Genomic DNA, 27,175 nt, shown 5'->3' with positions numbered 1-27,175 from the left:
GAAGCTTGAATGACTTTCACTGAAACTATTCAGCCTTTCAAACTATTTGTAGTACAGTGGCTTGATTTGTTTTCATATGTCAGGGTACTGTGGCATTAGCGGCAGAATTCCTGACCATCTCTTACACGAACCAAACAAAGAATTGCCTCGTTAAACCTATTACTAACATCTTAAAGCAGCTAATAAATGAGAAAAAAAAATCAAATATTTCAATGTTTAAGGAGGTGGATAGGTTCATGTTTAATTCAGCAACAAAGGCCTTTATCTTGGATGATAGAGGAGTTTAATAATGGGAGCTGTCATGAATGTCTCATCTCTAATATCAGACCCTGCCTGCTCATGCTGGGTAACAGACTGATTGATGGCTCTCCCATTAGCTGGACTGTAATGAGTCCCTGTTCAAAAATACTCCACACACTCTTGGAACTGGGTGGATAGAGTTATGAATTTCAGACCAAACTTCAGAGAACTGGGACATCTATCAAGAATACCAATTTTTTTTTTTTTGTTGTTTTCAGGAAAAACCATTAACCAAATCTCTACAGAGGGGTGAAGATCCTCAGTTTGACCAAGTAAGTGTTGTGGATTATGAGCTTTTACTGCATTACTCACATAAAAGTATTATGTTTAACTGTTTCGTCTCCCTCTATGAGAATGTAGGCAAGTCAGTTTTCACATTTGACTGCTCCAAGATTAGATGTACTGCACTGTAACATGAAAGAGCTAATGGGTGAAAGCCCTGCTCACATCCCAGAAGGTCTTTGAGATCCAGTCAAGGACAGGAGTGTTTACTCTGAGAGCTGGCACTGGCCCTGCACTAGGTGTGTGGAGCAGGTCTATGGCTCTGCAGAGAGGGCCATTTCACAGTGACAGGGGTGTGTTTGTGCTGCTGCGTGAGGCCATTCAGCAGCCACACAGAGCCATGATTCTTCTCCAGCCTTGTGCTGAATGAAGGGCTTGCTGTGTTCCCTGGCCCAACCAGACTCTCCTCCCTTCCTGTGTGCCCAGCCCGTTCCTTCCTTTCCCTCTCCCTCCCCCAAGACTGAGGGAGGACGCCCCATGGGCACCTCGGTGGACCAGCTCACCCTACGTTCTTATTTCTCTCCCTTTATGTAGCCTTGGGCCATGGCTCATCTGTTAAACAGACATGAAAACATAAATATAAATGCAAATGAATTCTTCCCTTCTGTTGTAGTTTATGTTCTATTTTGCTGCATAAATAAACAAAGGGAACACTGATTGGTATCTTCCCCTTTGGTATGTTAACTGCTAAACACAAACATCCACTTTCACCATGTATGTCTCGTTCCTCCAGTTGATAAGCGCCATGAGCTCGTTGGCAGAGTACTGTCTCCCCTCCATCCTGCGCACTTTGTTCGACTGGTACAAAAGACAAAATGGACTAGAGGAGGAGTTGCACGAGTACCGACCAAGAGCCAACACCAAGTCTAAAAAGTGAGACTTGCTCAGTTCATTTCAACATGTAGCAAAGTGTCATTAGAAAACGTGAAGAAATAACAATGACGCTCACATGCACTGTACAGACCCATTGCTCTTGTTTTTTCCCCTCTCTCTCAGCGATGAGCAGCAGAGAGATTATCTACTTGAACGGAGGGATTTGGCCATTGACTTCATCTTCTCTCTTGTACTTATAGAAGTTTTGAAACAGGTGACTTGACTTAAGTCTGTACTACACAAACGCTGCTTCATCCCATTTTCCTGTTTTATGACATGAGACCCACTCAGCTTAGCAGTGCTGTCACGAGTTACTGTCTTATCATGGCTGACAGTCTGTGGATGTGTTATTGAACGTTTAACCAACAGTAATTGTGTCTCCTAACTCTGAACCAGATGCCGCTCCACCCGGCCCTCGACAGCTTGGTCAATGAAGTCATTAACTTAGCCTTTAAGCACTTTAGATACAAAGAGGGGTAAGGCCTTGTCTATTTCTGTCAAAGTTGGTTCCTTCATAATCTGAAATTTCTCTGAGGGTTTGTTTTTCTTTGCCTTGTTGTGTTTCTCACAGGTATCATGGTCCTAACACTGGCAACATGCACACTGTAGCAGACCTCTATGCTGAAGTCATAGGAGTATTAGCCCAGTCAAAGTGAGTAAAAAAAAAAAAAAAAACAAAAACACAAGTGCAATTATGTAATTAACCAGAGTTGGGTTTTTTTTGTTCTCTTTTCCATCTTATTCTCTGCTCCATTGGAATTTGGTGCTATGCCACATAATGATGGTGTGTTATCATTGCTGGGGCTTTTGTGCAAAACATTCCCAGGTTCAGGAGACTGGAACATACTGAAGGGACAGCACCCTTTTGGACAGGACCCCTTCACACCAAACTAGGACTGGAAATTGATGTCTGTTTATTTGAAGTTTTCAGATCATCACAGCAAGGAACAAACCCTTAAAATAGAGATATGGTTTGTGAACACATGGCATACCTCCCATCCAAAGTGTGCTCTGCTTACTGTCCTGCAGGCGATACTTCACTGAGAGGCGTTTGTCAAGATCTTGTCTTTGTTTTGAGGTCAAGAAAGGAGGAAAGTTGGTCAGGAGTTCCACAATGAACTTAATTAATTCAGCTGGGATTTGCAGTTGAGAGATTGATGGTGGTTTCTTAGTCACAGTTTGTTTCTGTAGAAATAATGCAGAACAAATACACAGAAACAGCTGGAAACCTTTTCTTACAAGTACAGTACTAGCCAGAAGGGACAAGGTTAAGAGATGCTCACATGAGCTCTCATGATGAATTATTTTCTAAATTTAGACCCACTGAAGAATCCCTTTGCTGGTTCAATTTGGGCGAGGGATCAGGTGCTGGATGAGGAGTTCATTTTGGGGCACAGACTTCCAGTCTGCCTGTAGAGGGTGAGGGGTGGGGGGGTGATATTTTTGGAAGCAGTGCACCCGAAATATGTTGTCACTGTATTCTCTCCACGTCACGACCCTGAGCTGAGGAACTTTTTTTGTGGAAGTGCTGATTTGGGATTTGTCTGGCTGAGATCTGCAGACACAACTTTAAATAGAATATATTTTTCTCGCTCGCTCTCTCTCTCAGGTTTCCTGCTGTGAAGAAGAAGTTTATGACTGAGCTGAAGGAGCTGCGGCAGAAAGAGCAGAGTCCATATGTAGTCCAGAGTACCATCAGCCTCATCATGGGGGTCAAGTTCTTCCGAATTAAGATGTATCCTGTGGAGGATTTTGAAGCATCTTTTCAGTTCATGCAGGTATAACAGACGTAATACTTCCGTCAGGACCCGGCTTTTCTGGTAGTGCAAAAAGATCAGATGTTACGATATGTTTCCCCTCATTTATCAGCTTTCCTATTTAGTTGTGTGTATTCAAACCTGACTTCAAATTTGGCTTACATCAAAATTATGTAGAAAATGTACTTTCCCTTTGACATTGACAATGTCTTTTAACCAGCATTGGCATACACCTACAGCTTTAAGGCTGTTTTTCAGTCAGGCAATTGAGGGCCTTATAAACCCTCAAGTAGATTTGAAGTTTTTGCTGTGTTAAACCCATTTACAACTCTTCTCTGCAGGAGTGTGCGCAGTATTTCCTGGAAGTCAAGGACAAAGACATTAAGCATGCTTTGGCTGGTCTTTTTGTTGAAATCTTGGTTCCTGTTGCAGCTGTAAGTTTTTTCCTGCATGTTACGTGTATTACATAATATTTGATTTAAATGGGGAAAGAGGACCCGTCTGACGAAGATTGTGTCTTGTGTGTGATGTTGTCCCAGGCCGTGAAGAATGAGGTAAATGTGCCCTGCCTGAGAAACTTTGTGGACAGTCTGTACGACACCACCTTGGACTTGTCCTCCAGAAAGAAGCACTCATTGGTTAGTCATCCTCCTAGACAGCACACTGTCCTTGATCATTGGTCCTGTTGGTTTTCCTACAGCCTCGGCTGCATGGTTACATTGTCTAGATGCCTGTGATCTCTGTGAATCCTCAAGCATTTCAAGTTCTTGTGTAAAGTTCTGTTGCAACGCCGGCAGCCGCAGTAGAAATAATTCATAAGGAAAGACAGGCTGCCATTTAAAAGCATAAAACTGAGCATGAAACTGGTGCATTATATATAAGCGTATGTTGTGTCCCTTCCTTCTAAAATATCTTCAGTAAAGCATTTCACCACAGTGGTTCACAGTAAAATACAAAGACAATAGCAGCCTGCTCTTATAGACTACATTCCCCTGAGGCAGCGATTTTGGTTAAAAGGCACATTTTACAAGTGATGCATTGTTAGGAAAAGAAAAAAAAAAACAACAAAAAGACAACATATCATTAAATCCTCAAAAGAAAACTGGTTTGAATCTTAAACTCCACTTATACAGATATGGTTCAGAGAAAATCCCGTATTCCTGAAGGACAAAGCATTTTATATGTCAAAGTTGAAAGCGTTCAACGTATTTTTTTGTCACTGTGACACTATTTTAACAGTGCTGCATGTGATAAAAGACATCTAAACACCTTCTGCTCTCTGCACAGGCTTTTTACCCGCTGGTGACGTGCCTGCTGTGTGTCAGCCAGAAACAGTTCTTCCTCAACAGATGGCATGTCTTCCTCAACACCTGCCTCTCAAATCTGAAGGTAGTTTCTCCTAAGCCACCTTCACTTCCGAATACAGTTGGATTTGTTCTGCGTGTTCCCTGTCCCTGTCGCACAAAAATATTCACCAATATCTGAGATGTCAAAAAGAATCTCTCGTCATCATGCATCATTGTTTGTATGTGTATGTGCACCTGACATGGTTATATTGACCTGACCTAACTTTTCTCATCGGCGTTGAATGCTGGAATCTCTGCCAGGTTTTGCAACATGGCTCTGCTATTGATTCCTCTCTAACCATGATTTTATTACAGAGTCGAGACCCTAAAATGGCTCGTGTTGCACTGGAGTCTTTGTATCGACTACTGTGGGTCTACATGATTAGAATTAAGTGTGAGAGCAACACTGCAACACAAGGGTAAATATCTCAGTGCTGGTGAACTCAGCCAAAGTCATCATAATATACTATTTCGTTAGATTTTTTTTTTATTTTTATTTTTATTTTTTTTACTTCAGGTTTTAATTTCATCATTCGCACAGTTAAAATAGTGGCTTTCACTGTGTTTTTATACATCAGTTCATACCTGTGAGATGTGGATGAAGGTTCTAAGCTGAATAGTTCAACTTCTGCTGAAAATACCTATGAAAATGTTTTTGGTCTCCGTCTTAGAGACTTTATTAGCATTTGGAGAAAGAGGTATTGTCCTAGTGCAGTCCCTGGGTCAGGTCGCACCACACTGTTAGTGTTGGTGGCCAACAGGTTTATCAGCAGTATACAGACTTTATTGTCAGCACACAAGGTCAACCCAAGGTCAAGCTTTTAATGTATTCTTTCCCCTGTGTCCACAGTCGCCTCAACACCATTGTAACAACACTTTTCCCCAAGGGCTCTCGGAGTGTGGTACCAAGAGACATGCCTCTCAACATCTTTGTTAAGATCATCCAGTTCATTGCTCAGGTAAACTCAAGTCCTGCACTGCATTATGGAGAAGTCTCAGTCATATTTTGTTTAATCTAAATCTTTGGAACGGGCCTTCAGTGAGTTTCAGGACATTATCTCATAAAAAAACAAAAAGTAATTTACATTTTATCTCATGTCATTGCAGGAAAGACTTGATTTTGCCATGAAAGAAATTATTTATGACCTTCTCTGTGTTGGAAAACCTGCAAAAGCTTTTGGTCTAAATCCAGAGGTATGCATTCATTGTATGTATTCATGTATGTGTTTATAAGAAAATGTAATGTTGCCTCTCCTCCTTTGATAATGTCTCCTGAGAATATTAGTTAGAGGAAAGAGCAGAAAATCAAGGTTATAGTTGCTACTTATAGACCTGTGCTTGTGATATAATTTCTCATCAATTTGATTGATTATTTGGCGTTTCAAGGGGAGTAGTAGTCATATACAGTTACAAATGGTCAACTGTATGTTTACTTACTCAATGCTTACAACATTTCACTCCGTTTTTATAGCAGCAAACTGCTAAATGCCTGTAGTTACCTACTGTTGCTTAGTAACTTTCTGTATATGGAGGAACTAATGATGGAGCTGGTAGTTTTTTTTTCTGCTGAGGTGTTTATTTTAATTTAACTAACTAAAAGTTTCTTCTCTGTTCAGAGGATGAATATTGGTCTAAGAGCATTCCTGGTCATAGCCGATAAACTGCAGCAGAAAGACGGCGAGCCGCCCATGCCCAATACCGGCTGCACATTGCCATCTGGGAACACACTCCGAGTAAAGAAGACATACCTGAGCAAAACGCTGACAGATGAGGAGGCCAAAGTCATAGGTATGTTACTCTTTTGCAGACTCATATCACACAGACTCTCTTCAGCATAACACAGCAAATTTGATTTAAACTCTTGTCACCTTCTCCAGGAATGTCACAGTATTATTTTAATGTGCGGAAGGCTATTGACAACATCCTCAGACACCTGGACAAGGAAGTGGGACGCTGTATGATGTTGACTAATGCTCAGATGCTGAACAAGGAACCTGAAGACATGATTACGTATGTCATTGTTTCTGTCATCAGCCTCTGTCTCTGCATGTTAAGCTTGGGCAGAGACATGCCAAATCATCTTCAACTTAACTCTGTGTCACAGTAAAATTTAAATTTAAACTTCCAACTTCTCAGGGGTGAAAGGAAGCCCAAGATTGATTTGTTCAGAACCTGTGTTGCTGCCATTCCTCGTATCTTGCCCGATGGGATGTCCAAGCCGGAGCTCATAGACCTGCTTTCCCGGTAAGTCACCTGATGGAGACACCAACATAATTAGATCTGACAATATGGCTGCATGACAAGACAAATAGCTGAGTGTGTAATCAAGTTTTATTCATGTTTTGTTTTTAAAAACATCAACAGGATTTTACTTATCCAGTTTGACCTGTGTTTCCAGCTTACCCAGTTCGTGCCCACACCACAGAGTTTTGTTTAGTCACTCTTCATGGCTTGTATTATCAAAAGAAGATTTAGAATTGTGGGACATTGGAAGTGACATTTGAACAAGCAATTAAAGTAATAAACGCATACTTGCAGTTATTGGGCTTGTTTCTGCATGACCACAGATGGATGTAGAAGAAATAGTCAGGATCCATATGTAATGAAAGCCACTCACTTGTGGTAAATAATTAACTTGATTTCAAATGTATTTGTCTTGTTTTATAGATTAACAATCCACATGGATGATGAGCTTCGACTCATAGCCCAGAATTCCTTGCAAAGCTTGCTGGTGGATTTCTCAGACTGGCGTGATGACGTCCTGTTTGGATTCACTAACTTCCTGTTACGTGAAGTCCAAGACACTCACCAGGGGTTGTTAGACACATCTCTCAAACTACTGCTGCAACTACTCACTCAGTGGAAACTCACCCAGGCTGCCCCAGGGAAGAGCTACGACACTGCTAAGATACACACTGCCGAGGTACACACCTTTGTGTCAACTATGACACATGTATACATCTTTCACAGGCAGGAATGAGTCATTGCTGTATATGTATATGTTTTATTGATTCATCCTAATGCTAACACCTTTCCTAAACCATGTTACAAATTTCCGATGCATAAATGACAGTGAAATTGGAACTGTAATTGAAGGCATAATTTTAATTATCCAAACTTTAAATCAGCTTTTGTTTTATTTTGATCTTTACATGGCAGCTGCTGCAGACCAGCTCAGGTCTGAAGATACCCCCAGAGCGAGGCCCTCACTCCACCGTGCTGCACGCTGTGGAGGGACTGGCACTGGTGCTGCTCTGCTCCTGCCAGCTGAGCACCCGCAGACTTGCCATCGCCATACTGAAAGAGATTCGAAGTCTCTTTATGGCCATTGGACAGACTGAGGTAAAGGGAGAGAGAGCACAAAAACTCGGCAACAGAAAAAAGCTGAAATTTGCTGTTTGAGGTTTGCAGATGGTGATTTTATTTTGGCTGACCGCAGGACGATGATAAACCAATGATAGAGATTATGGATCAGCTCAGCCCTGTAATCCTCGAAAGTTTCGTCAACGTTGCCGTCTCCGACACAGTAAGTTGCTTGTGTGGCTCGACTCTCCGACAGAAAGCCACAGTCTCTATCGACATGTGTTTGCAGTTTATTTGCCCGTGTTTTACTTTCCCTTACATTTTTCTTGGAGTGTATCCAAATTTCATGTAGCTTCACTTACAGATGGTTCTCAGATTCTCATGAGTTGTGCGAACTCAAACTGGGTTATTGAATAATTTAACCACAAGTGGAATCTCATTTAGAAAACAGTAAATGTTTTTTTTAGTTATCCAACATGTAAAAAGCAAATAAACAGCTGGAACTGAGCAGCTGTTGGCTTTCTGACTTATATAATCGTTACTCTGTCAGCATGGCCTTTAATTATGATGGGGATAATACTGTAAATGTCTTTGTATGCTTTATCGAAATGTTTTTCTAAATATATCTAACTTGGGTTTTCCCTAAATGGTACATTATCCTCAAACATGAGGTTGAATAGACAGATGAAGGTCTTTAGTTAGATACCTAATTCAGGCACGACCTCTGACCTTTGCCCTTGCCGTGCTGCTTACTTTTTTGCAGGCCACGCTGCCAGCTGGCCATCCTGTGGACCTTCAGTGGCTAGTGGAGTGGAACGCCCTCCTTGTCAACAGTCATTATGACATCAGGAGCCCCTCACACGTGTGGATCTTTGCCCAGTCTGTGAAGGACCCCTGGGTTCTGTGTGTCTACAGCCTCCTCCGACAGGACAACCTGCCCAAGCACTGCCCCACAGCTCTCAGTTACGCCTGGCCCTATGCCTTTACACGGATGCAGATGCTTGTGCCCCTGGTAGACCCAACGTAAGTTTCCTCACCACTGCTTTGAATTCAGGAGCGACCACAGGACACCTCATTCATCTTTTTTGTGTGTTCCTGTTTTCAGCATAGTCACCTGATACCACTTCCTTTGAAAAATTCCACTGTGAGATTTCCTGTAAAAAAAAAACAAACAGAAAAACATCTATTCATATCTCCCTTTTGAATGATTCACCAGTAATCCAGTGTATGCAAAGAAGACCAGCAGCTCAGGCAGTGGGGACAGTTACGTAACCCTGTGGCGAAATTACCTGATCCTTTGCTTTGGGGTGGCCAAGCCCAGTATCATGAGCCCTGGTCACCTGAGAGCATCAACACCTGAAATTGTGTCCGCCGCTCCTGACAATGGTGTCAGCTACGATAACAAGGTAGCTGCCTACCTGGCTTCTGCCCTCATTAATATTGAGTGGTCTTTCTCTCCAGGATCAGGTATTTATGCAGAGCTTGTTGATGGTCAAACGCAAAGACTTGAAATTGCACACAAGCAATTTTTACATGAATGCAACAGCAAGCTGATACATTAATAACTGTGAGGACTTTTAATATCAGTGCATCCTCGTGTAAGTACTAATGTTCAAGCAGAGCGAGAGATTCATTTGGCTGACTGAACCATCATGTGTTTGCTTTTTTCAGGTTATCGGGAGCCCATCTGTGGCTTGGCTTCTGAAACAGTTGGTTCCGCTGATGAGAGCAGAGAGCATTGAGCTGACAGAATCATTAGTTCTGGGCTTTGGTCGCACCAATTCCCTTGTGTTCAGGTATATCAGAGATGGTGTCTCAGATGTCACACTGCAAAGCACCTTTTTTGCCTAACAGACTGGTTTCAATTCAATTTGTTCCCTTACAAATAAAGAGGTTTTTAAGATGAGGTTTTGAACTACTGATTGAAGGTGCAGTTTCATATTTCTCTGTTTAAATGAGACAAAATCAGGAAACAGACGTTATAATATAATCTGTTCTATAGACTGCCTTGAACTGTGTGGCTATATAATGGAGATGAAGACAGGCTTACAGTTGAGTGGTGCGCTGTTTCCATTAACAGCTGCAGCTTGGTTCTTTGAAAGTAGTTTTTTTTTTTTTTTTTTCAGTTGAAATCTCTTTTTCCCAGAAAATATATTAATTCAGCTGGAGCTTCATTTTGGCAGCTGAACTAAATGTTTGCTCTAGTTGTCTATATTTAACATTTTGCTGTTTATCTTTCTCTGTCTGTACAAAGGGAACTTGTGGAGGAGTTACATCCTTTAATGAAGGAGGCATTGGAAAGACGGCCTGAGGTTGGTTGGCCATATTTGCATAATTTGCATTAGTGTTTGTTCCTTCAAATGCTACTGATGCAGTCACACACTGGTGAGCTGGCATAATTCAGGAAATCTGAAGTGAAGATTTTTGATGGTATTATTGCCGGCACCATAAACAACTGATCTGACTTTTGTAGAATAAGAAGCGCCGGGAGAGGCGAGACTTGCTGAGACTGCAGCTGTTGCGTATCTTTGAATTGCTGGCGGATGCAGGTGTCATCAGTGACAGGTTAGTGTGCCACAGGACACATTACAGCTTAACGCAGCCCAGAATTATGTTGGCACCAGGTTTCACAACACTGACATTTTGCTAAATGTTGATATAAGATGTTTTATAATTACATATTGCACTATGTGTTTGGTGTCTCCCTGTTTATTTTTGTGATGCCTCAGTACAAATGGAGCCCTGGAACGTGACTCCCTTGCGCTGGGCGCTCTGTTCCTGGAGTATGTTGATCTAACCCGGATGGTGCTGGAGGCTGAGAATGATAAAGACTCTGAGATCTTGAAGGACATCCGAGCTCACTTCAGTGCCATGGTGGCAAACCTCATCCAGTGTGTACCAGGTACTTAGAAAAAAATCCTTTACCCAGCTGAAATGTAAGTGAAATGAAAAATATTTTTTTATATCAAAGATTCAGCCAACCTGTCCTTGTCATCCATTTGTGGACTGTGAATCATATAATAGGCTTTCCGTCTCTTGAGATTGATCTTGAGTTAGACAAACCGTAAGGGATGTAGCTCGAAAAATAGTCTCGCTCAGTGACACAAGCACACAAGAGCAGGTGACTCATGAGCTGCCAAGCAATCATGAGTCTCCAGTGAATAACTAATGATCTGTCAATGTGTATCAACATCTTATTAGCATGTTGGAAAACACGTCTTTAATAGATGAGGTTAATATACTTGAATATTTTAGCTGACTCTTCATTCCCTCACTGAGCGCACCAATAACAGCTTTCCTCATCTCCCTGCCTAGTGCACCACAGGCGCTTCCTGTTTCCACAGCAGAGCCTGCGGCATCACCTCTTCATCCTCTTCAGTCAGTGGGCTGGCCCTTTCAGCATCATGTTCACTCCTCTGGACCGCTATAGTGACAGGAATCACCAGATCACAAGATATCAATACTGTGCCCTAAAGGTAGACATACCAAAAGAAATCTACTGATCTGCATGCACTCTTTATTGAAATTGTATTAGTACACCTATAACTTACCTGCCTAAGTCTAATGTTCTCCACTGTCAAAGACACTGAAATGAAAATTGATGCACATTTTGCGATTGTGCTTTGATATATTTTCTTAGTCTGTATCAAATCTGATTGTTCTGTGTAAAAGTTCAAATTAAATGCTCGTGATGCGGACAGTAATCAAAAGAGCGAGGGTGATCAATCTTTTTATCTGTCTGGGTTTGGATTAGTGGTATTGGGTAAAAAGTCACATGGGTGTTAAAAACTTAAAGGTCCCAGTGTTTTTCTTTTTTGTGATGGCTAAAAGTGTCTACTTTGCGCTGATGTCAAAAAGTTGCAGATGCCACGAGGGTTCGTATTAAGGCTCCGTTTCTGAATACATCCCATATTTTTCTATGTCCTGAGCATCCTGATATTTTCACTTCACAGATATTTGATAGGCCTGTTTTATCATCAAAGAAGACATGGACATCTCTCTTTATACAATATGGCACCTTGAACATTTTATTATATTTTGTTCTTCCAGGCCATGTCTGCTGTGCTGTGCTGCGGGCCTGTGTTTGATAACGTTGGCCTCTCGCCAGATGGATACCTTTATAAGTGGCTGGATAATATACTTGCTTGCCAGGATCAGCGGGTATGCAGCCAAAATTTTATTACCATGATGCATTTAAACAAAGAGCTGACCCAGAAACCCCCGTCTGATTGCTTACTGAAGCCTGCTTTGTAAAAGCACAACTGTGGGCCTCACCAAGCGCTCGCCTTTATCTTCTGGGAGTGCCGGCAATAAATAAAATAATAATATTAATTTCAGTTTATAGTGGTGCTGGATATATTATCTGTATTTTTATTCTATACATTTTTCCCCCAAAACACTGACTTTAAGTTGCAATGTTTTCATTATATTTCTCAAGGAGTAGCATTAACTGAGCAGGCAGCCAAGAAAATGTAATGATCATATTTTTTACATGAAAGAAGCAGAGCTGCCAGAATCGTTTTACACACTATCCATGAATTGTTCTAAATAGATTTTGCCTCAGATAATCAATAATGCTAAACTAAAGAAAATACAGAAAATCTAAAAATAATAATAATAATTAAAGACGTGTTAGACTCAAGAGAGTCTGTGCTGATAACTGGCTCTGGCTCAGGTACACCAACTTGGCTGTGAAGTCGTCATCCTGCTCCTGGAGCTCAATGCCGACCAGGTCAACCTATTCAACTGGGCTGTGGACCGCTGCTACACAGGCTCCTACCAGCTCACCTCAGGTTGCTTCAAAGCCATCGCTACAGTCTGTGGCACTAGGTACAACAATCTGACAATCTTTTTGTCATCTCTCTAAGCATAAAGACTTGGCATCCTGTCTTTGTTTGTAGTTTGAGCCACATGTTTGAGGCGCAGTTAAACAATGATTTGCCTAATTGGGTGAGAAAATGTATTTTCTGGATCATCCACATTTCTTATAAATGTGAGGAAACCACTGATAAATTAGCTTCGACTTCACAGTATCACCTCGGCTAATCCTCTTAGAGAGCTCCCTGTTTGTCTGTATTTTTGGCCTTTCCCTCTTGCTTAATTTAAGGACCATTAACCAGAGTGTTATGTGGAACACAGATAATTGATTTCTTAATGCTTGAACATAATTCAATAGTCATTATTGTTGCTTTCTTGCTTTATTAGCAGAAACAACCAGAGTGATATAGTAACGCTGCTGAATCTGGTGCTCTTCAAGGCATCAGACACCAACAGAGAAATCTATGAGATTTCAATGCAGCTCATGCAGGTCAGAAACATTTCCACATTGTATTGTGCTCCTGTGTAGATTTTAATGTGGTTACACTGTCAGTGACACATTTCCCCTCTGTCTTTCAACAGATTCTTGAAGCTAAGTTGTTTGTGTACTCTAAGAGGATTGCAGAGCAGAAGCCAAGCAGTATCCTCTACGGCACCCATGGTCCACTGCCACCTCTGTACAGTGTCTCCCTGCCTCAGCTGTCCAGCCAACTGGCAAGGATGTACCCTGAACTCACGCTTCCTCTATTTTCAGGTTGCTAATCATTATATACATGGTGTGTGTGTGTGTGTGTGTGTGTGTGTGTGGCTAGGGAAGGGTTAGCCATGGTATTTAAGCCGGCTGTAATACTCTCACATGCCTGTCATCTTCTCGTGGTTTCCCACTAATTATTGCCTCCTGCCCCTCCGAAGCAGCATTCCTCTGACAGAATTATGTATCTATTGACACCCCTGCTGACCACAGAAACACTGAGAGTGAATTACACGAGTCAGGACTGAATTTATGGTGAAACTGAGTAGACATTGTATGCTGAATTTCCCTGTAGAATATAAACACCACAGTGCACGCTGATGTTATTCTCTCTCGTTCCAGAGGTTAGCCAGAGGTTCCCCACCACTCATCCCAATGGGAGACAGATCATGCTGACCTACCTCCTGCCTTGGCTCAGTAACATCGAGCTGGTGGATAGCGGCCTGCTGCTCCCGGTCTTCACACCGTGTACCTCAGATTATGAAGCTCCTAGCCGTGTGACCAGCACAGGCTCATCACACCAGCTGAGGGGCACTGGCTGGGGCTCCCTGCAGGCCACGTCTATGGTTCTGAATAACCTAATGTTCATGACTGCTAAGGTAAAGGCTTGTTGGGGCCATGCACTGAAACAGGGCATTGGGTATGCAAGGTCAATGCAGATAACATGAAGCGTTATCTTATATTAACCTCTGGTCAGTATGGAGACGACCTGCCTGGACCAGAGATGGAAAACGCCTGGAATGCTTTAGTCAGCAGTGAGAAGTGGAGCAACAACTTGAGGACTACACTACAGTTTCTTATCAGCTTATGTGGAGTCAGCAGCGACACCACTCTCCTGCCATATGTAAGATACACTTTATCATTTTGGCTAACTGGAAAATGTAATGCAGTTACAGTTTTTTACTTTTTTATTTTTTTGCCATTTGTTGATGTGTTTATATGATAGATCAAGAAGGTGGTGATCTACCTGTGCCGGAACAACACCATCCAAACCATGGAGGAGTTGATATTTGAGTTACAACAAACAGATCCAGTCAACCCTGTGGTGCAGCACTGTGACAGCCCCCCTTTCTATCGCTTCACTGCCACAAGCAAGGCCACCACAGCAGCTTCAGGTAAATCTTTTAACCACAGTGTGTGTTACTGAATAATTTTTTTTCCCCTGAATTTGATGATCACCAAACCAGGAAGTCCCAGTTCCTCTACCTGTTTGGTCTGCACAGCTCACAGTGGTGAATGTGAAGCATTGTTGGCGATAAAGCTAATGCTCTGTAGACTTTGCACAAACATACTGTAAAATATAAGTGTTTTTGTTTTAGCCTTTTTTTTTTTTTTAATTCTTAGGCACCACATCGAGCAGCAACACAGTTGTTCCATGTCAGGAGAGCTTTTCTGACGCAGATGATACCAAGATTGTAAAGGAGAACGAGGAGAGGTACAAAAGGCAATGTGATTTTAAAGGTTGTCATCTGATTAATTACAGCATTAGAAAGACCTGTCATGATTATGTATTTTCTGACCTCAGGCTCAGTCACATAATGCGAGCACACAACCGCCTGGAATCACGCTACAGCAACAGCTCTGGAGGATCCTATGATGATGAAAAGAGTGAGTGGGTTTGTCTTTCCCAGACATGATACCAGACATAAAAAATGGCTTTTCATGGTCTGGTGGGTGGCTGGGTTGGAGGGGACGGTGGTGACTAGCATGATGTCATTGATAATGCATGAGCAATGCAGAGCAGCCCGGGGCTTTTAAAAGGCTTCTGTGAGAACTGGCACTGAAATAAAAATAGTTGAGCCCAAGGCCTCTGCACTGTTGCCAGTGACCCAAAAAGATGTTTGTTACACCCTCTTGGGCTAAATGTTTCATTCAGCCTAATATGCGTAAGAATAATTTAACAATAAAAGCACTGTGAAATACTATTTCTTCAAAGAGGCTTCAGAATTGTGTAAAGTATTTAAATCAGTCTTGTGTGTTATTGCCCAAATGCTGTCAGTGTGCAGCTATTGAAAGTCTACTCTCCGACGGTTTGGTATATTTCTCAGTGTGAGGGAATTAAACATTTTATTGTTCTGTCACCTTTAGGTGAACCACTGCCGCCCTATGCTGATTGGCTGATGGCTGTTATTGAGGCCAACCAGCCCCATCCTCTGCCCATGCCTCCAAATGGAGGATGTTGGGCTCCGCTGGTGGACTTTTTGCCAGAGACCATCACTCCCAGAGGACCACTGCACAGGTTAGACTACTGCATGCCAAATGTGCTCATTCCCATTCTGACTCTGACTCCACCTTAAAAGGTCAAGTCAAAACTCCTGCAAGTCACAATTAAAGCCTTTCAAGGGACATTTGAGGGCAGCGTTGATCTTTAATAACCCCACACCTAAAGGCACATTCTTAATTTTAAAGCTCTGCACTACTACAATAAGTTCCTAATTTTGTGGACTGAACTGTCAATAGGTCTCGTGTGTTACATTTGCTCTTAGAGGCTTTACAAAATGTTTTCTTTTTTGTCTGTAATAGGTGTAATATAGCAGTCATCTTCATGACGGAGATGGTGGTTGATCACAGTGTCAGAGAGGACTGGGCCATGCACCTGCCTTTACTGCTACATGCCTTGTTTTTAGGTAAGTTCACACTGTCACTGGCCAACTCTGTAAAATTTGTGCAATTAAATGATATACATGTTTGATGTGATGCAATCTCAAGGCTGTTCTGAGGTCTGTGAGTCCAATTTGATAGAAAACATAATGTATTTAAAGTAGGAACTGGAGGAGTCAGCTGAAGTTTCTCTTCTGGTAGAAATCTGTCACTCAGTTTCCGCTGTCTGATATCAGAGTTTTATATTTCACAGCCTCTGAGATCAATGTTGTGAAACCAAGACAGGGGAACTTGAACAGACACTCTTGCCTTAACAAACAACATCTTGTCTTAAAAGTAACGACTGGCCTATTCCTTTCTCCAGGAATGGATCACTACCGTCCAGAGGTGTTTGAGCACAGCAAGCGTCTCCTCCTCCACCTGCTCATCACTTTGTCCTGTAACCACAACTTCCAGGCCATTGCCTCCGTCTTACTGCAGACACGCGAGATCAATTGTGCCAAGACCCTCACCCACAAACCAAGCCCTCAGCCCAATTATTTACCCTCAGGTAAAGACAAAAGCAAATAATACTCCCTTTTTCAACAGTAAATGTTTTCATGCGTTGTCACAATGGTGAGTTTAGACCTAGGCACACTTCTCAGAAGAGCGTGGCATTTGACACATTGCTCTTCTTTCAGGCAAAGATAAGCTTCAAAATCAGGCAAAATGGCTCTTTTTTTTTCTCCAACAATAGATAAGTTTCTTATCTGGGTATAAAAAATGTTGACGCTGTGCCAAAAACAATTTTGAGAAAGGAATACATCAAAGGTCTTGATTAAAGCATTCCACTCTGCTATATTTATCTTTTTGCCCAAATTGGGGCCATCTGCTCAAGCTCAGACAGGGTAGTTTGACTCCCCTCTTCCCCCAACGATAATTTGTTTAGCAATTGTCTAGACATTGTGAAATGTCCAGAGTTTTCTTTGTCCATTTGTCCATTTGAATACAACTTTTATGCTAAAAATAGTGATTGTTTTACAGTGATACCGCACAGTGATAATGCTGCTCCAAAGCAAACAGCACATTCCCTCCTCAACTGATGGAACACTTTTACTCCCATGTTTATTATAGTTATTTGAATTTTTAAGTGAACAAAAAGAAGATAGGTGCTCAGCTGCTTGGTAGTTAGACATTATATCTCCACCACATTAAATAAATACTGTCAGCAGATAAGGGTAATTGGAATCAAATTCCAGACAAAGAAACAACTCAGTGCATCAGTTAACTTCCATCTTCCAGCTTCATGTTGCAATTAGGGTGCAATCAAATATCCAAAATGAAGTGGTGTGACTTCTTTCTGATCGCACACCTTTCCTCTGTTCTGTCCAGGAGGTGTCGACTTTCTGCGGGACTGTCAAGCTTCTCCTGTACCAGACTCTGGTCTGAATTCTTCCTCTACATCATCCAGTCTGAGCCTTGGGGGCAGCAGCAACAACTTGCCTGAGATCTCACAGGAGGTGGAGGAACTTGTGACCCCAAATAAAATGGATGAGAAGACTAACAAGCTCATTGAGTTTTTATCCACGAGGTACCGATGTTAACATCTAGATCAACATCCAGCCAGAATCTTTTCTGGGATGTACAGTACAGAATGTGATGTTTGTTGGTTTGTTTATAAATTAAATGTCATACAGACAAAACATAAAATGAGTTAGAGTTAGAAATCCCTTTCTGATACGCTCATCCTCCTCCTATTTCTTTATGTAGATCACCACCTAGTTGTGCTGGATGCTTACTGCAATAGATTTTTGTAAACAATTTGATTTTAAGTCATAATGCGGCTGGTATTCACCATGACTAATTCTGCAAATTGGAAATTAAAGTCAAATTTTGTCATCTTACAAAGATAATTTTCTGACTTTACTATTGCAGACTTCTCCATAGAATCTATAAGGTGTTGTCAGTTACTTTGAAACTGTTGTTTTCTAGAGCACATGGGCCACTGTGGTGCCACGAAGACATTTCACCAAAGAATCAAATTTCAAAAAGCACTGGGCAGCTGACAAACTTTCTCCGTCATGTGATCTCTGTCTTCAAAGAGACCAAGTCAGGTAACAGTACAGAGTAATCAGTTATTAGGGAGTTATCAATTTAAAACAAAATTTTTCTGAAATGATTCTAATTTCATATGCATACTTCTCTCCCTGTCTTCGTTAGATTTCCACCTGGAGCAGCAGCTCAGTGACGTGGCACTGCAGACAGCCTTGTGCAGTTCATCACGTCACTATGCTGGCCGCTCCTTCCAAGTGTTTCGAGCCCTTCGTCAGCCCATCTCAGCCCACGCTGTGTCTGACCTGCTCTCAAGGCTGGTGGAAGTCGTCGGTGAACATGGAGAAGAAGTCCAGGTCAGTGTATGTCTGCATCGTGTGTGAGCATGTGAGCATATGAAAGCATTACTGTTGTGGGGATTTCTTCATTGCATCCTTATCACCAAGGACTTCCCATGAGAAGTGCAATTTACAGAAGTGTTTGGCAAAACAAAAACTGAGGGAATCTGCAACTGAAAAAGAGCCTAAGAAATAAAATACAAAAACATAAATTCTCTGGTTCTTTTCTTTTTCTTTTTTTTTAACAGATTACTCTGATGCCCAAAATGCCTGACCTTCTTATGAGGACATGAACACAGTATTAAAACTAATGATCACGATGGCAGAATTCCTAGTTCATCATTGAAGTCCCTGATCCCTGATTCATGGGCCATGTCCATCTGTTACTTGATTTTTTTAGAAGAAATTTTGAAGGCAGAGAGCTTATAAGTTGTAGACAACTAAAGCAGGCTGGGAACACAACCTCTTTCTTAGGAAGGACGTGGCTCCAATTGTAATGTTTTTTCCCAGCAGTTAAATGTTTGGTGTTTATTTAAAATGATTCAAGAAGAACAATAAAACTGCAGCTGTGTCTTCCTCTCCCAGGGCTATGTGATGGAGGTCTTACTCACACTGGAATCTGTGGTGGATAACTTGGCTGAATGTCTGAAAAACAGTGACCTCATGGCTATTTTGACAAGGTGTGTGTCTCCTACCTGTATGTAAAAAGAAGGAATTTTGACTGTGAAAACACTAAGTTTTATTGCTTCGTTTAATTCCAGAGCCTCATCTCCAGATTTCCTCACTAGTTTCAAGCTGCTGTCCAACAGGAAGAGCACAGGGCAGCTCAATCTCAGAAGAGAAGAGAGGAGCAGACATCAAAGGAGCTCATCTGTCCCCAAGAAGTTTGGAGAAGCAGACAGGTGGTCCGATCCACCACGCAGTGCGACGCTGGATCGTATTCAAGCCTGTGAACAGCAGGTTTTGTTAGCCAAGACGCGCAGCTTGTCCTCATCCAAAGACAACATCACAGACCCGACCAGTATTAACCACCCCAGCAACCTGTTGGCCACCATCTTCTGGGTGGCTGTGTCCCTGATGGAGTCGGACTTTGAGTTTGAGTATCAGATGTCTTTGAGGCTGTTGAATAAACTGCTGGGCCACATGTCCCTTGACAAACAGGAGAACAGGGAGAAGCTGGAGAAACTGCAGAGCCAGCTCAAATGGAGCAGCTTCAGCGGGCTCCAGCAGCAGCTGCTGAAAGGCTTCACCTCAGCCTCCACCACTGACCTCACACTTCAGCTCTTCTGCCAGCTCACACCTGTGTCGAGAGTGCCTGTTGTAGACACATCACAAGCAATAGGTAAACTCTGGATTTGTAAGGACCAGAGAGGTCGACATTTTTGGATTTTAGAGCCTGTCTGCTCCTATTTTGTGCCAGTGCTTTAAAATCATGCACAAAAACAACAATTGTCCATATAAATTTAACAAATACCTTAAGTTTTTTTTTTTTTTTTTTTTTTGGTTTTGCATGTGAAATATTGAAAGAATTTCTCTTTGACATGCTCCAGGCTTCCCCTTGAATGTCCTCTGCCTACTGCCTCATCTTGTGCAGAACTTTGACAATCCTACACAGTTCTGTCAAGATGTTGCTGAGAAAATAGCCCAGGTATGCCCCGAGTCCTGTTTCTGTCCTCACTTTCTCCCAAAGACATTTATGCATATGCTTAAGGCTAACTCACTCTCTGCGTGTAGGTATGCCTTGAGGAGAAGAATGCCAAGCTCTCCAACCTCGCTCATGTCATGACTCTGTATAAGACGCGCTCCTACACACGGGACTGCTTCTCATGGGTCAATGTGGTGTGTCGATATCTTCACGAGGCCTTCTCAGATATCGCCCTCAGCCTGGTCACCTACATGGCAGAGGTTTGTGCAGCCACATCAGCCAGCATGTTTCCTGAATGGCAGTATATGGGTTGAAAGTTAAACTCTTAACATCACAACTACTGAATAGGCGTTAAGTTAATGAAAAGCATTTTGTTCTTTTGTAATAGCTGTTGGAGAAGGGCCTCCCCGGTATGCAGCAGACCCTTTTACAGATCATCTACAGCCTCCTGAGTCACATGGACCTGAGTGGAATTCAAGCCAAACCATTCAACATGGAAGTGCTCAAGACAATTGAGAAATTTGTCCAGGTGAATAAATAAACATTAACCCCTTCACACTGTCAAGCTTCAGGTTGTTAGTTTATATATTATGTGACAGTATTCCTTTCCGGATATACATTTTTAGTTTGTATTTTTAGGATATTTCTATGGTAACTTTCACAGAGCTTGTAAGGGAAGATGGAAAGTGATTTGGACATTAGATGTGATGTGATCAGTGGAAATCTTTAGGCATCATGGTCTGAGTAAGTCTAGTGTTCCCTGCTCCTGTTCATGGGAGAAAAAGAGGGAAAAAAAAACTGTAGTGTGTGCACTAACTTTGTAGACACACCCAAACTATAAACAGTCTGCCTCTCTGCTGTAGGCTGGCCCTCTGCTTACTCTCATACTGAATTTCTTTTCCTTCAGCTTCCTACTGTCAGGTATCTGCCAGAACACCTCTGTCTCCAAATATAGAAGTACATTTAACCCCACAAAGAGGCATATGTGTCTGTTTCTTTAAGAAACATGAAGTTGTGTTGTTTTTGTTCCCTAATGGTATGGCTGAACTGCTGTGTGTTTTTCTGTGAGTGTAGACCGTCCATTGGAGAGAAGCACTGAATATTCTGAAGCTGGTGGTTTCTCGGTCGGCAAGTTTGGTGCAGCCTTCAGCCCCACAAAGTGACCTCTCCTACGAGGACATCAGCCGAGTCTGGGATCGCTCCTCCAAGGCCTTGCCTGGGAAAACCCTGGATTTTCACTTTGATATATCTGAGGTTAGAGACGTTCTTTTTTACTCTGTGTAAAGGCTCTTAGTGTGAAAGTCCCTGCAGCTTGCTTGTATGTTTGGCAGTATATTTTTTCCTGTATTTTCCAGGGTGTGGTGCCCGTTGAGCCTTCGTGGAATCTTTTAAAGCTTTTTGGAAAGGAAACATTTCTTCCCCTTCCTTAATGCTGATATTTCTTCTTGACCAAATCTCTTGAGATTAGCTTGGAAGCTGGAAAGGTAAACATAATTAGCCATGCAGTACAGAGCTTGAAAAGTGATGTCAAAGATAGAGTGGTGCATTAGTGGGAACTGAACAGGGAGCTATTTGTGTTGCTCATGAATGGCCGGAAATGATGTCAGCGCTCTGCTGCCGTCCTTTGTGTGGGACTCTGTGAGTTCAAGTGGACAGCCAGCAGTATGGTTATTTAAACTTGAGACACACTGGACAAGCCACTGATACATCTTAAAATATCCAAATATTTTTAGACTGGGGGATAAAGGAAAGGAAATGGAAGTTTATTTTTCCTCAACTACTTTGAGCATTCATAAAGCCAAGTGGCATAAAAACTCTGAACACTGATGAAGCTTCAAATCTTTGCCCTCGTCTTGGACCTGCCAAAGTCTAGATGCAGCAGGAGCTGCAAGAGTCATGGAGTGGCAAAGCAGAGACGGATCTTATCTTCCTCGCACTTTCACATTGACTCATCACAGTCTCAGTCTGCACACACATTTCTTTGTGTCTGTTGTTAGACACCAGTGATTGGCCGGCGTTATGATGACCTTCAGCGCTCTCCAGGCCAAGATGTGAAGAGCAGGACTACAGCAGTGACCCGTAGCACCTCCTCTACCTCCTCTGGATCCACGTCCAACAACGTCCTGGTGCCGGTCAGTTGGAAGAGGCCTCAGTCTTCACAGGTGAACACCTCTGTTTACTCCTTCTCAGAATTATGTTTATAAGGTTATGAGCAATTGTTATTGTTACCCCATGTACAGCTGGAAAAGGTGCGCTGTGTCTGGATTTACCATTTGAAAATGGGACTGTAATGCAGTTCAAGTGAAACTGAATCGTGATGCTTAAAATTTGCTCAAAATATTTCTCTACAGAAAAGAACTCGGGAAAAACTGGTGCGCGTATTGTCTTTGTGTGGGCAAGAAGTGGGACTCACAAAAAATCCTTCAGTAAGATATTACACAACACGGCAACATGTTATTCAACAATAACCTGTCAGTCCTTTTTCACATTTTTTTTTTTTTTTTTCATCTTTGTATCTTTCTGTAGGTGATCTTTTCCAGCTGTGGGGAGCTGGACCTAATGGAGCACCAGCCCAGTCTGGTGTCATCTGACGATGGGACCCGGGAACCAGACAACATGGATGATACCACATCAGAGCAGCAATTTAGAGTCTTTAGAGACTTTGACTTCCTGGATGTTGAGCTTGAAGATGGAGAGGTGAGTCTCAGGACAGGAGGAGTTTGAAAACAATGAAGAATATTGTCTATCTTACTTCTTATCGCCCCCCTATCTTGGATGAGTGTAAGGTCAAACCTGTAAAGCTGAAGCAACAGCAGATGCCTGAGTATTTTCTCTTTAAACCTGTATTTGGATCAGTTCTGCCTGCTCTGTGTAATGAGCTTCCTTTTGTGTTTTTTTTCTGTCCTTGCTATCTAGGAGTTACAGGTAAGTTTAGTCATGTCACACTTCTACTTGCTATGTGTTTGCTTTAGTTTTTTTTTTTTTTTTTTAGCAAATGTGTATGCATGCCACGAAGTTTACAAAACTGATTCTGCTGTGTTATTGGACTTAAAGAAAGAAATACAGTACTACCAGAGTGAAATAGTTAAATGCATGATTTGATATTAGATATGTATTTGTAGACTTTAAATTGTTTTATCTGGTTACTGAGAGAAAAAATATCAGTTACAATACTTTACTATGATATTCAATATGACATAGTACAAATGTACCATAATTTCCGGATTATAAACCGCTGCTTTTTTCACATGCTTTGAACCCTGCAGCTTAAACAACAATGTGGCTATTTTATGGATTTTTACGGGTAACAAGCTTCATGCCGCCAATACATTTAGCGTCACATCAGACCAATGAAATTACTAAGCAGGTCACAGTGGACCAATGAAATTTTTCGAATTAAATTCAATGCACCCACACAAAATTATTCAGATCAGTCATTTATTTTGCGCTTCATGCAAACACCCTTATCATGGAAAACGCACAAAGCAATGCATATAATGCAGCTTTCAAGTTAAAGTCGATCGATTTGGGGGGAAAAAGTGAATTCTTTCGGTGTAACATAATTCCTGCCATATGCTCTCATATTCCTATATTCAGGTGCGCTCTATAGTCCAGAAATTACGGTATATGCTTTGAGATTTTATTCTTGTGTGCTGTACTTAACCCATGAAATGAGTGGCTTGTTTTTGTTAGAGACACAGAAGAAGAAACAGTGTTCATTTCCTGTTTTTGGTATTCCTATCACACTAATCCCAAAAATAAATGCAAAAGTGCATACACTGATTTTCCTGTTTACCTTTGAAATTTGAACAGAAAACCAAAAGCTCTACTTTGGTCAAGTGCCACTCAGACAGTTTTGTAAATTAAGATGGACTAAACTGGACTAAAGTTAGGGCATTTCTTGCCATCAACAGAAGGTACCAAGCCAATCCCGGCATGAAGTCTCCTTTGTTTTGCTGATATCTTTGGCTCATGTCTAGTTCAAAAGTCAAACTTCATTTTAAAGTAGAAAAAGGCAGACTCAGGGGTTAAATGGTTTTCTCTGATACTTTCCCTCCACTTTCATGGGTGTTTTGGTCGTAGCTTTAGTAATGTCTGTGTGAGGAAACACTGATGGACTCAGAACACAGTAGTCCTTCCACTCATAGGTTTAAGTGGAAAAACTGCCAGTGACTACCTTCTGAACCTGCACTGCATGGTTGTGTGAATGTTTCTTAAGCAGAAAGTGTATTTGGGTTAGGCAGGAACTGCCACTTAAGGCCTTCCCTGTTACAGGGAGAGACTATGGACAACTTCAACTGGGGGGTGCGAAGACGCTCCATGGACAGTCTGGACCGAATCGACCTTCAGCCCCTTGAGGAGAGCCAGCTGTCCAGCAGCATGCCCAGCCTCAGCAAGATCGCCCATGATGACTCAGACGAATCATCTGAGGAAGAGTCCCTCACCACCAGCCAGATTCTCTCCAACTCTCAGCTTGTAAGTCCATTTGTGTTTCTATGCCGACAATTTCAAGTCATAATACAGGGAAAACTTAGCTGCTTGAGCCAAGTACCATTTTCCAAGCATCATTTTCAAAAATCATTCAAATCTATCAAAGAAATTATATCTGAACACATTTACATTTTGCATCCATTATTTGCCCCATAGCTTTTCTTCAAGTGTCCTCCTCCCAGCCAAACTTACAAAACCCTAAAAATAGCAAACCAGTCTGGTTGCAGTTTGGTCAACCCATCACTGTCAATCAGTGGTGCAATGAGAAATGTCCACGCAGCTGTCATCTCACTCCTCTTGTCCCTTATTTGTCAGCCGCTCGGCCACTGTCAATACTTGCAAACAATCCAGAAATGTTGAACATTTAGCCATTTTTAATCCAGTGTTCTCTTTTACCAAAAATTTTATCTTGTCTCTTTCCAGATTGTCAACCTTTCTCCAACAGCTGAAATCAGTAACATGGAATCTTCCTCTGCCTTTTTTGATTCAACTTCAGCCGGTTCAACTCCTCTGAACACCAAACATCCCAGTTTCGAGGTCCAGCTTCCAGAGGACTCGAAGCAGCGGGTGAATAAGGGCTTCAGAGTGTCTGAGATTCTGGGAACTACTAATGCCTATCGCAGCTCCATACTAGAGTTCTTTACTAACTTTGCTAAATAGAGGCTGTCCCTTGCATCACTTTCATTAAAAGTCTTAGGTGTCATATGTGCTTTGGGTTCAATCCATGTTAAATGTTGTTTTGTTGCACTGCGACCTGTCCATATTTCTTCTCTTCAGAATAGAGCATGATGGTGTTTTCTTTATATTTCAGTAGTTGCATGCTAATGGAGAATGACCTAAAACCTGCAAGCAGGCAGTCCATCATGCTTTGGGCTGTGGGCTAGTTTGTACCTTATTGTTGCGAGGGGTCATCTGGAGATGTTAGTGGGGTTTTAGCCAGTCATAGAAAACAAAAGTCTCCCTTTCTCCGTCTGTTTTTTTTTTTTTAATTTATTTATTTTTAAGGCAATGTGTATACCTAATGCTTCTGTCTGGGTGGCTCTATGCAACAGCTAAAAACTCTTGGCATGTGAGAGGACAATAAAGGTTTACACATTGCCTGTCCCAAAACCTGAATGTACAGTGCCACAGTGCTGGTTCAGTTAAAAGCTTTCCAATCAATTCAAATAATCTGGCATAATTTATGCACACCAAATTGACCAAATTAAAGAAAGCACAGCAAGGAGTGTCCATAGGGTCCCATGACAAGGTTAGTGTGTCCATTTTACCCACATTATGTTTGATGTTTGATAATGAAGTGTAACACAGGGAACACATTACAGTAAATAATAACCTTTTAATGCACGCTGCTTCATTTTTAGTTCTAGAATATAGTCATTTTTAGGCAAACATTAAAAAAGTGTGCATACTTCTTGCTTTCTTTCAGCATGAGGTGTCACAAGAAGATGAAGACACCAATGTCCACGAGGATGACGTCTCTCTGTCAATCAGTGAACTACACCCTGAATTTCACTGTGGTGACAGTTTGACCATGGACATGCTTCACAGTGATTACAGAGAACTGGACAGCTGCTTACCCAGGTACATGCTCACAGTTTTTTCAATAATTATATAGTCATACAAAAATATCATCGCTCTTAACACAACTTTATGTCTGCTCAGTCTCACAGACGAGGAGAGAGATGAATTGCTGGAGTCCCGTTCTTCCCCACCTCCGTCACCCTTCTTCTCTGCCATTCTAGCAGCTTTCCAGCCAGCAGCATGCGATGATGCAGAGGAGGCCTGGCGAAGCCACATCAACCAATTTGTGTCTGACTCAGATGGATCTTGTGCCGTCTACACTTTTCATGTGTTTTCCACACTATTTCAGGTAATACAGCTTGGCCTTGGAGCCACTATCCATAAATGATATTGACAATGGGGCTGGTCAGACTGATTAATTAAACTGAAAGGGTAACAGGATTAGATATCTGGCTGATTAACCTTTCTCAAGAGCTCTGATTAATAACAAGCAGAGAGCAGATTCTTTCAGCTTGAAAACCTTTTGAGAGCCATTAATTAGACGTTAATCAGTTCACTGACCAAAGCTGACAGGACAGCCTTCCACCAAAAAGCTAAATAATGACAGAATGTTGCACTTTAAATGATGGAGGAGTGATTTTGACAGTATCATACACTGCCTGTTTTTTTGTGCCTTGCTTTGCAGAGTATCCAGACCAAATTCTGTTCCCTGACCTGTGATGCTGTGAGTTACCTCGGTGATGGACTGAGGGGATTAGGATCAAAGTTTCTGAGGTCTTCTCAGATGCTGACATCCTGCTCTGAGTGTCCAACGCTGTTTATTGATGCAAGCACGGTGAGTAGCATTACCTTTTATTGTTTCGAACAGTGTTTAAATATCTTTTAAATGGTACTTGAACAAATTCGAACTAAGTTTTAATTTTTACAGATTATGTCTTATGGACTCCTGGAAAAAATGAAATTCAGCGTGTTGGAAATTCAAGAGTACCTTGACACCTACAACAACAAAAAGGATGCTGCTGTCACCGTAAGGAGATTAAATGTTGTGCTTTCCATATTGAATATCACCTGGATATTGTAACTAAGTTTTTTGACATTGCATTTCTCCTGTCTTTGTT

General features: G+C 41.8%; 1 protein-coding gene across 6 annotated transcripts in view; it reads left to right on the top strand.

Moving 5' to 3' along the window:
- LOC115052648 (protein furry homolog) overlaps positions 1-27,175 on the top strand; it is a 46,962-nt gene that overhangs the window by 16,795 nt on the left and 2,992 nt on the right. For 3 of the 6 annotated variants that reach the window (XM_029516897.1, XM_029516891.1, XM_029516895.1), the window contains exons 3-58: positions 519-572; positions 1,316-1,455; positions 1,579-1,669; positions 1,852-1,931; positions 2,027-2,107; positions 3,065-3,233; positions 3,554-3,646; positions 3,752-3,850; positions 4,500-4,601; positions 4,874-4,977; positions 5,409-5,517; positions 5,666-5,752; positions 6,175-6,346; positions 6,436-6,568; positions 6,695-6,802; positions 7,226-7,481; positions 7,718-7,900; positions 7,998-8,084; positions 8,625-8,884; positions 9,078-9,267; positions 9,533-9,657; positions 10,116-10,173; positions 10,335-10,426; positions 10,591-10,763; positions 11,177-11,337; positions 11,912-12,022; positions 12,537-12,691; positions 13,067-13,169; positions 13,262-13,433; positions 13,773-14,029; positions 14,128-14,274; positions 14,377-14,545; positions 14,775-14,865; positions 14,956-15,038; positions 15,519-15,669; positions 15,954-16,057; positions 16,396-16,581; positions 17,403-17,601; positions 18,003-18,124; positions 18,231-18,418; positions 18,986-19,080; positions 19,162-19,742; positions 19,951-20,048; positions 20,135-20,305; positions 20,434-20,574; positions 21,120-21,299; positions 22,043-22,207; positions 22,397-22,471; positions 22,572-22,742; positions 22,962-22,970; positions 24,321-24,521; positions 24,960-25,103; positions 25,963-26,117; positions 26,199-26,406; positions 26,743-26,892; positions 26,986-27,084. In XM_029516897.1, the coding sequence (XP_029372757.1) occupies positions 519-572; positions 1,316-1,455; positions 1,579-1,669; positions 1,852-1,931; positions 2,027-2,107; positions 3,065-3,233; positions 3,554-3,646; positions 3,752-3,850; positions 4,500-4,601; positions 4,874-4,977; positions 5,409-5,517; positions 5,666-5,752; positions 6,175-6,346; positions 6,436-6,568; positions 6,695-6,802; positions 7,226-7,481; positions 7,718-7,900; positions 7,998-8,084; positions 8,625-8,884; positions 9,078-9,267; positions 9,533-9,657; positions 10,116-10,173; positions 10,335-10,426; positions 10,591-10,763; positions 11,177-11,337; positions 11,912-12,022; positions 12,537-12,691; positions 13,067-13,169; positions 13,262-13,433; positions 13,773-14,029; positions 14,128-14,274; positions 14,377-14,545; positions 14,775-14,865; positions 14,956-15,038; positions 15,519-15,669; positions 15,954-16,057; positions 16,396-16,581; positions 17,403-17,601; positions 18,003-18,124; positions 18,231-18,418; positions 18,986-19,080; positions 19,162-19,742; positions 19,951-20,048; positions 20,135-20,305; positions 20,434-20,574; positions 21,120-21,299; positions 22,043-22,207; positions 22,397-22,471; positions 22,572-22,742; positions 22,962-22,970; positions 24,321-24,521; positions 24,960-25,103; positions 25,963-26,117; positions 26,199-26,406; positions 26,743-26,892; positions 26,986-27,084 (8,088 nt within the window). Of the gene's footprint in view, positions 1-518; positions 573-1,315; positions 1,456-1,578; positions 1,670-1,851; positions 1,932-2,026; positions 2,108-3,064; positions 3,234-3,553; positions 3,647-3,751; positions 3,851-4,499; positions 4,602-4,873; positions 4,978-5,408; positions 5,518-5,665; positions 5,753-6,174; positions 6,347-6,435; positions 6,569-6,694; positions 6,803-7,225; positions 7,482-7,717; positions 7,901-7,997; positions 8,085-8,624; positions 8,885-9,077; positions 9,268-9,532; positions 9,658-10,115; positions 10,174-10,334; positions 10,427-10,590; positions 10,764-11,176; positions 11,338-11,911; positions 12,023-12,536; positions 12,692-13,066; positions 13,170-13,261; positions 13,434-13,772; positions 14,030-14,127; positions 14,275-14,376; positions 14,546-14,774; positions 14,866-14,955; positions 15,039-15,518; positions 15,670-15,953; positions 16,058-16,395; positions 16,582-17,402; positions 17,602-18,002; positions 18,125-18,230; positions 18,419-18,985; positions 19,083-19,161; positions 19,743-19,950; positions 20,049-20,134; positions 20,306-20,433; positions 20,575-21,119; positions 21,300-22,042; positions 22,208-22,396; positions 22,472-22,571; positions 22,743-22,961; positions 22,971-24,320; positions 24,522-24,959; positions 25,122-25,962; positions 26,131-26,198; positions 26,407-26,742; positions 26,893-26,985; positions 27,085-27,175 lie in introns of all 6 variants that reach the window. The other 3 variants (XM_029516893.1, XM_029516894.1, XM_029516896.1) reach the window with 3 other exon arrangements.

Source organism: Echeneis naucrates, chromosome 13 (genome assembly GCF_900963305.1).
Source record: "Echeneis naucrates chromosome 13, fEcheNa1.1, whole genome shotgun sequence".
In the NCBI taxonomy this organism is placed as follows: domain Eukaryota; kingdom Metazoa; phylum Chordata; class Actinopteri; order Carangiformes; family Echeneidae; genus Echeneis; species Echeneis naucrates.
Note: the sequence above shows the minus strand (reverse complement) of the source record. Positions and strands in the feature narration are given on the sequence as shown.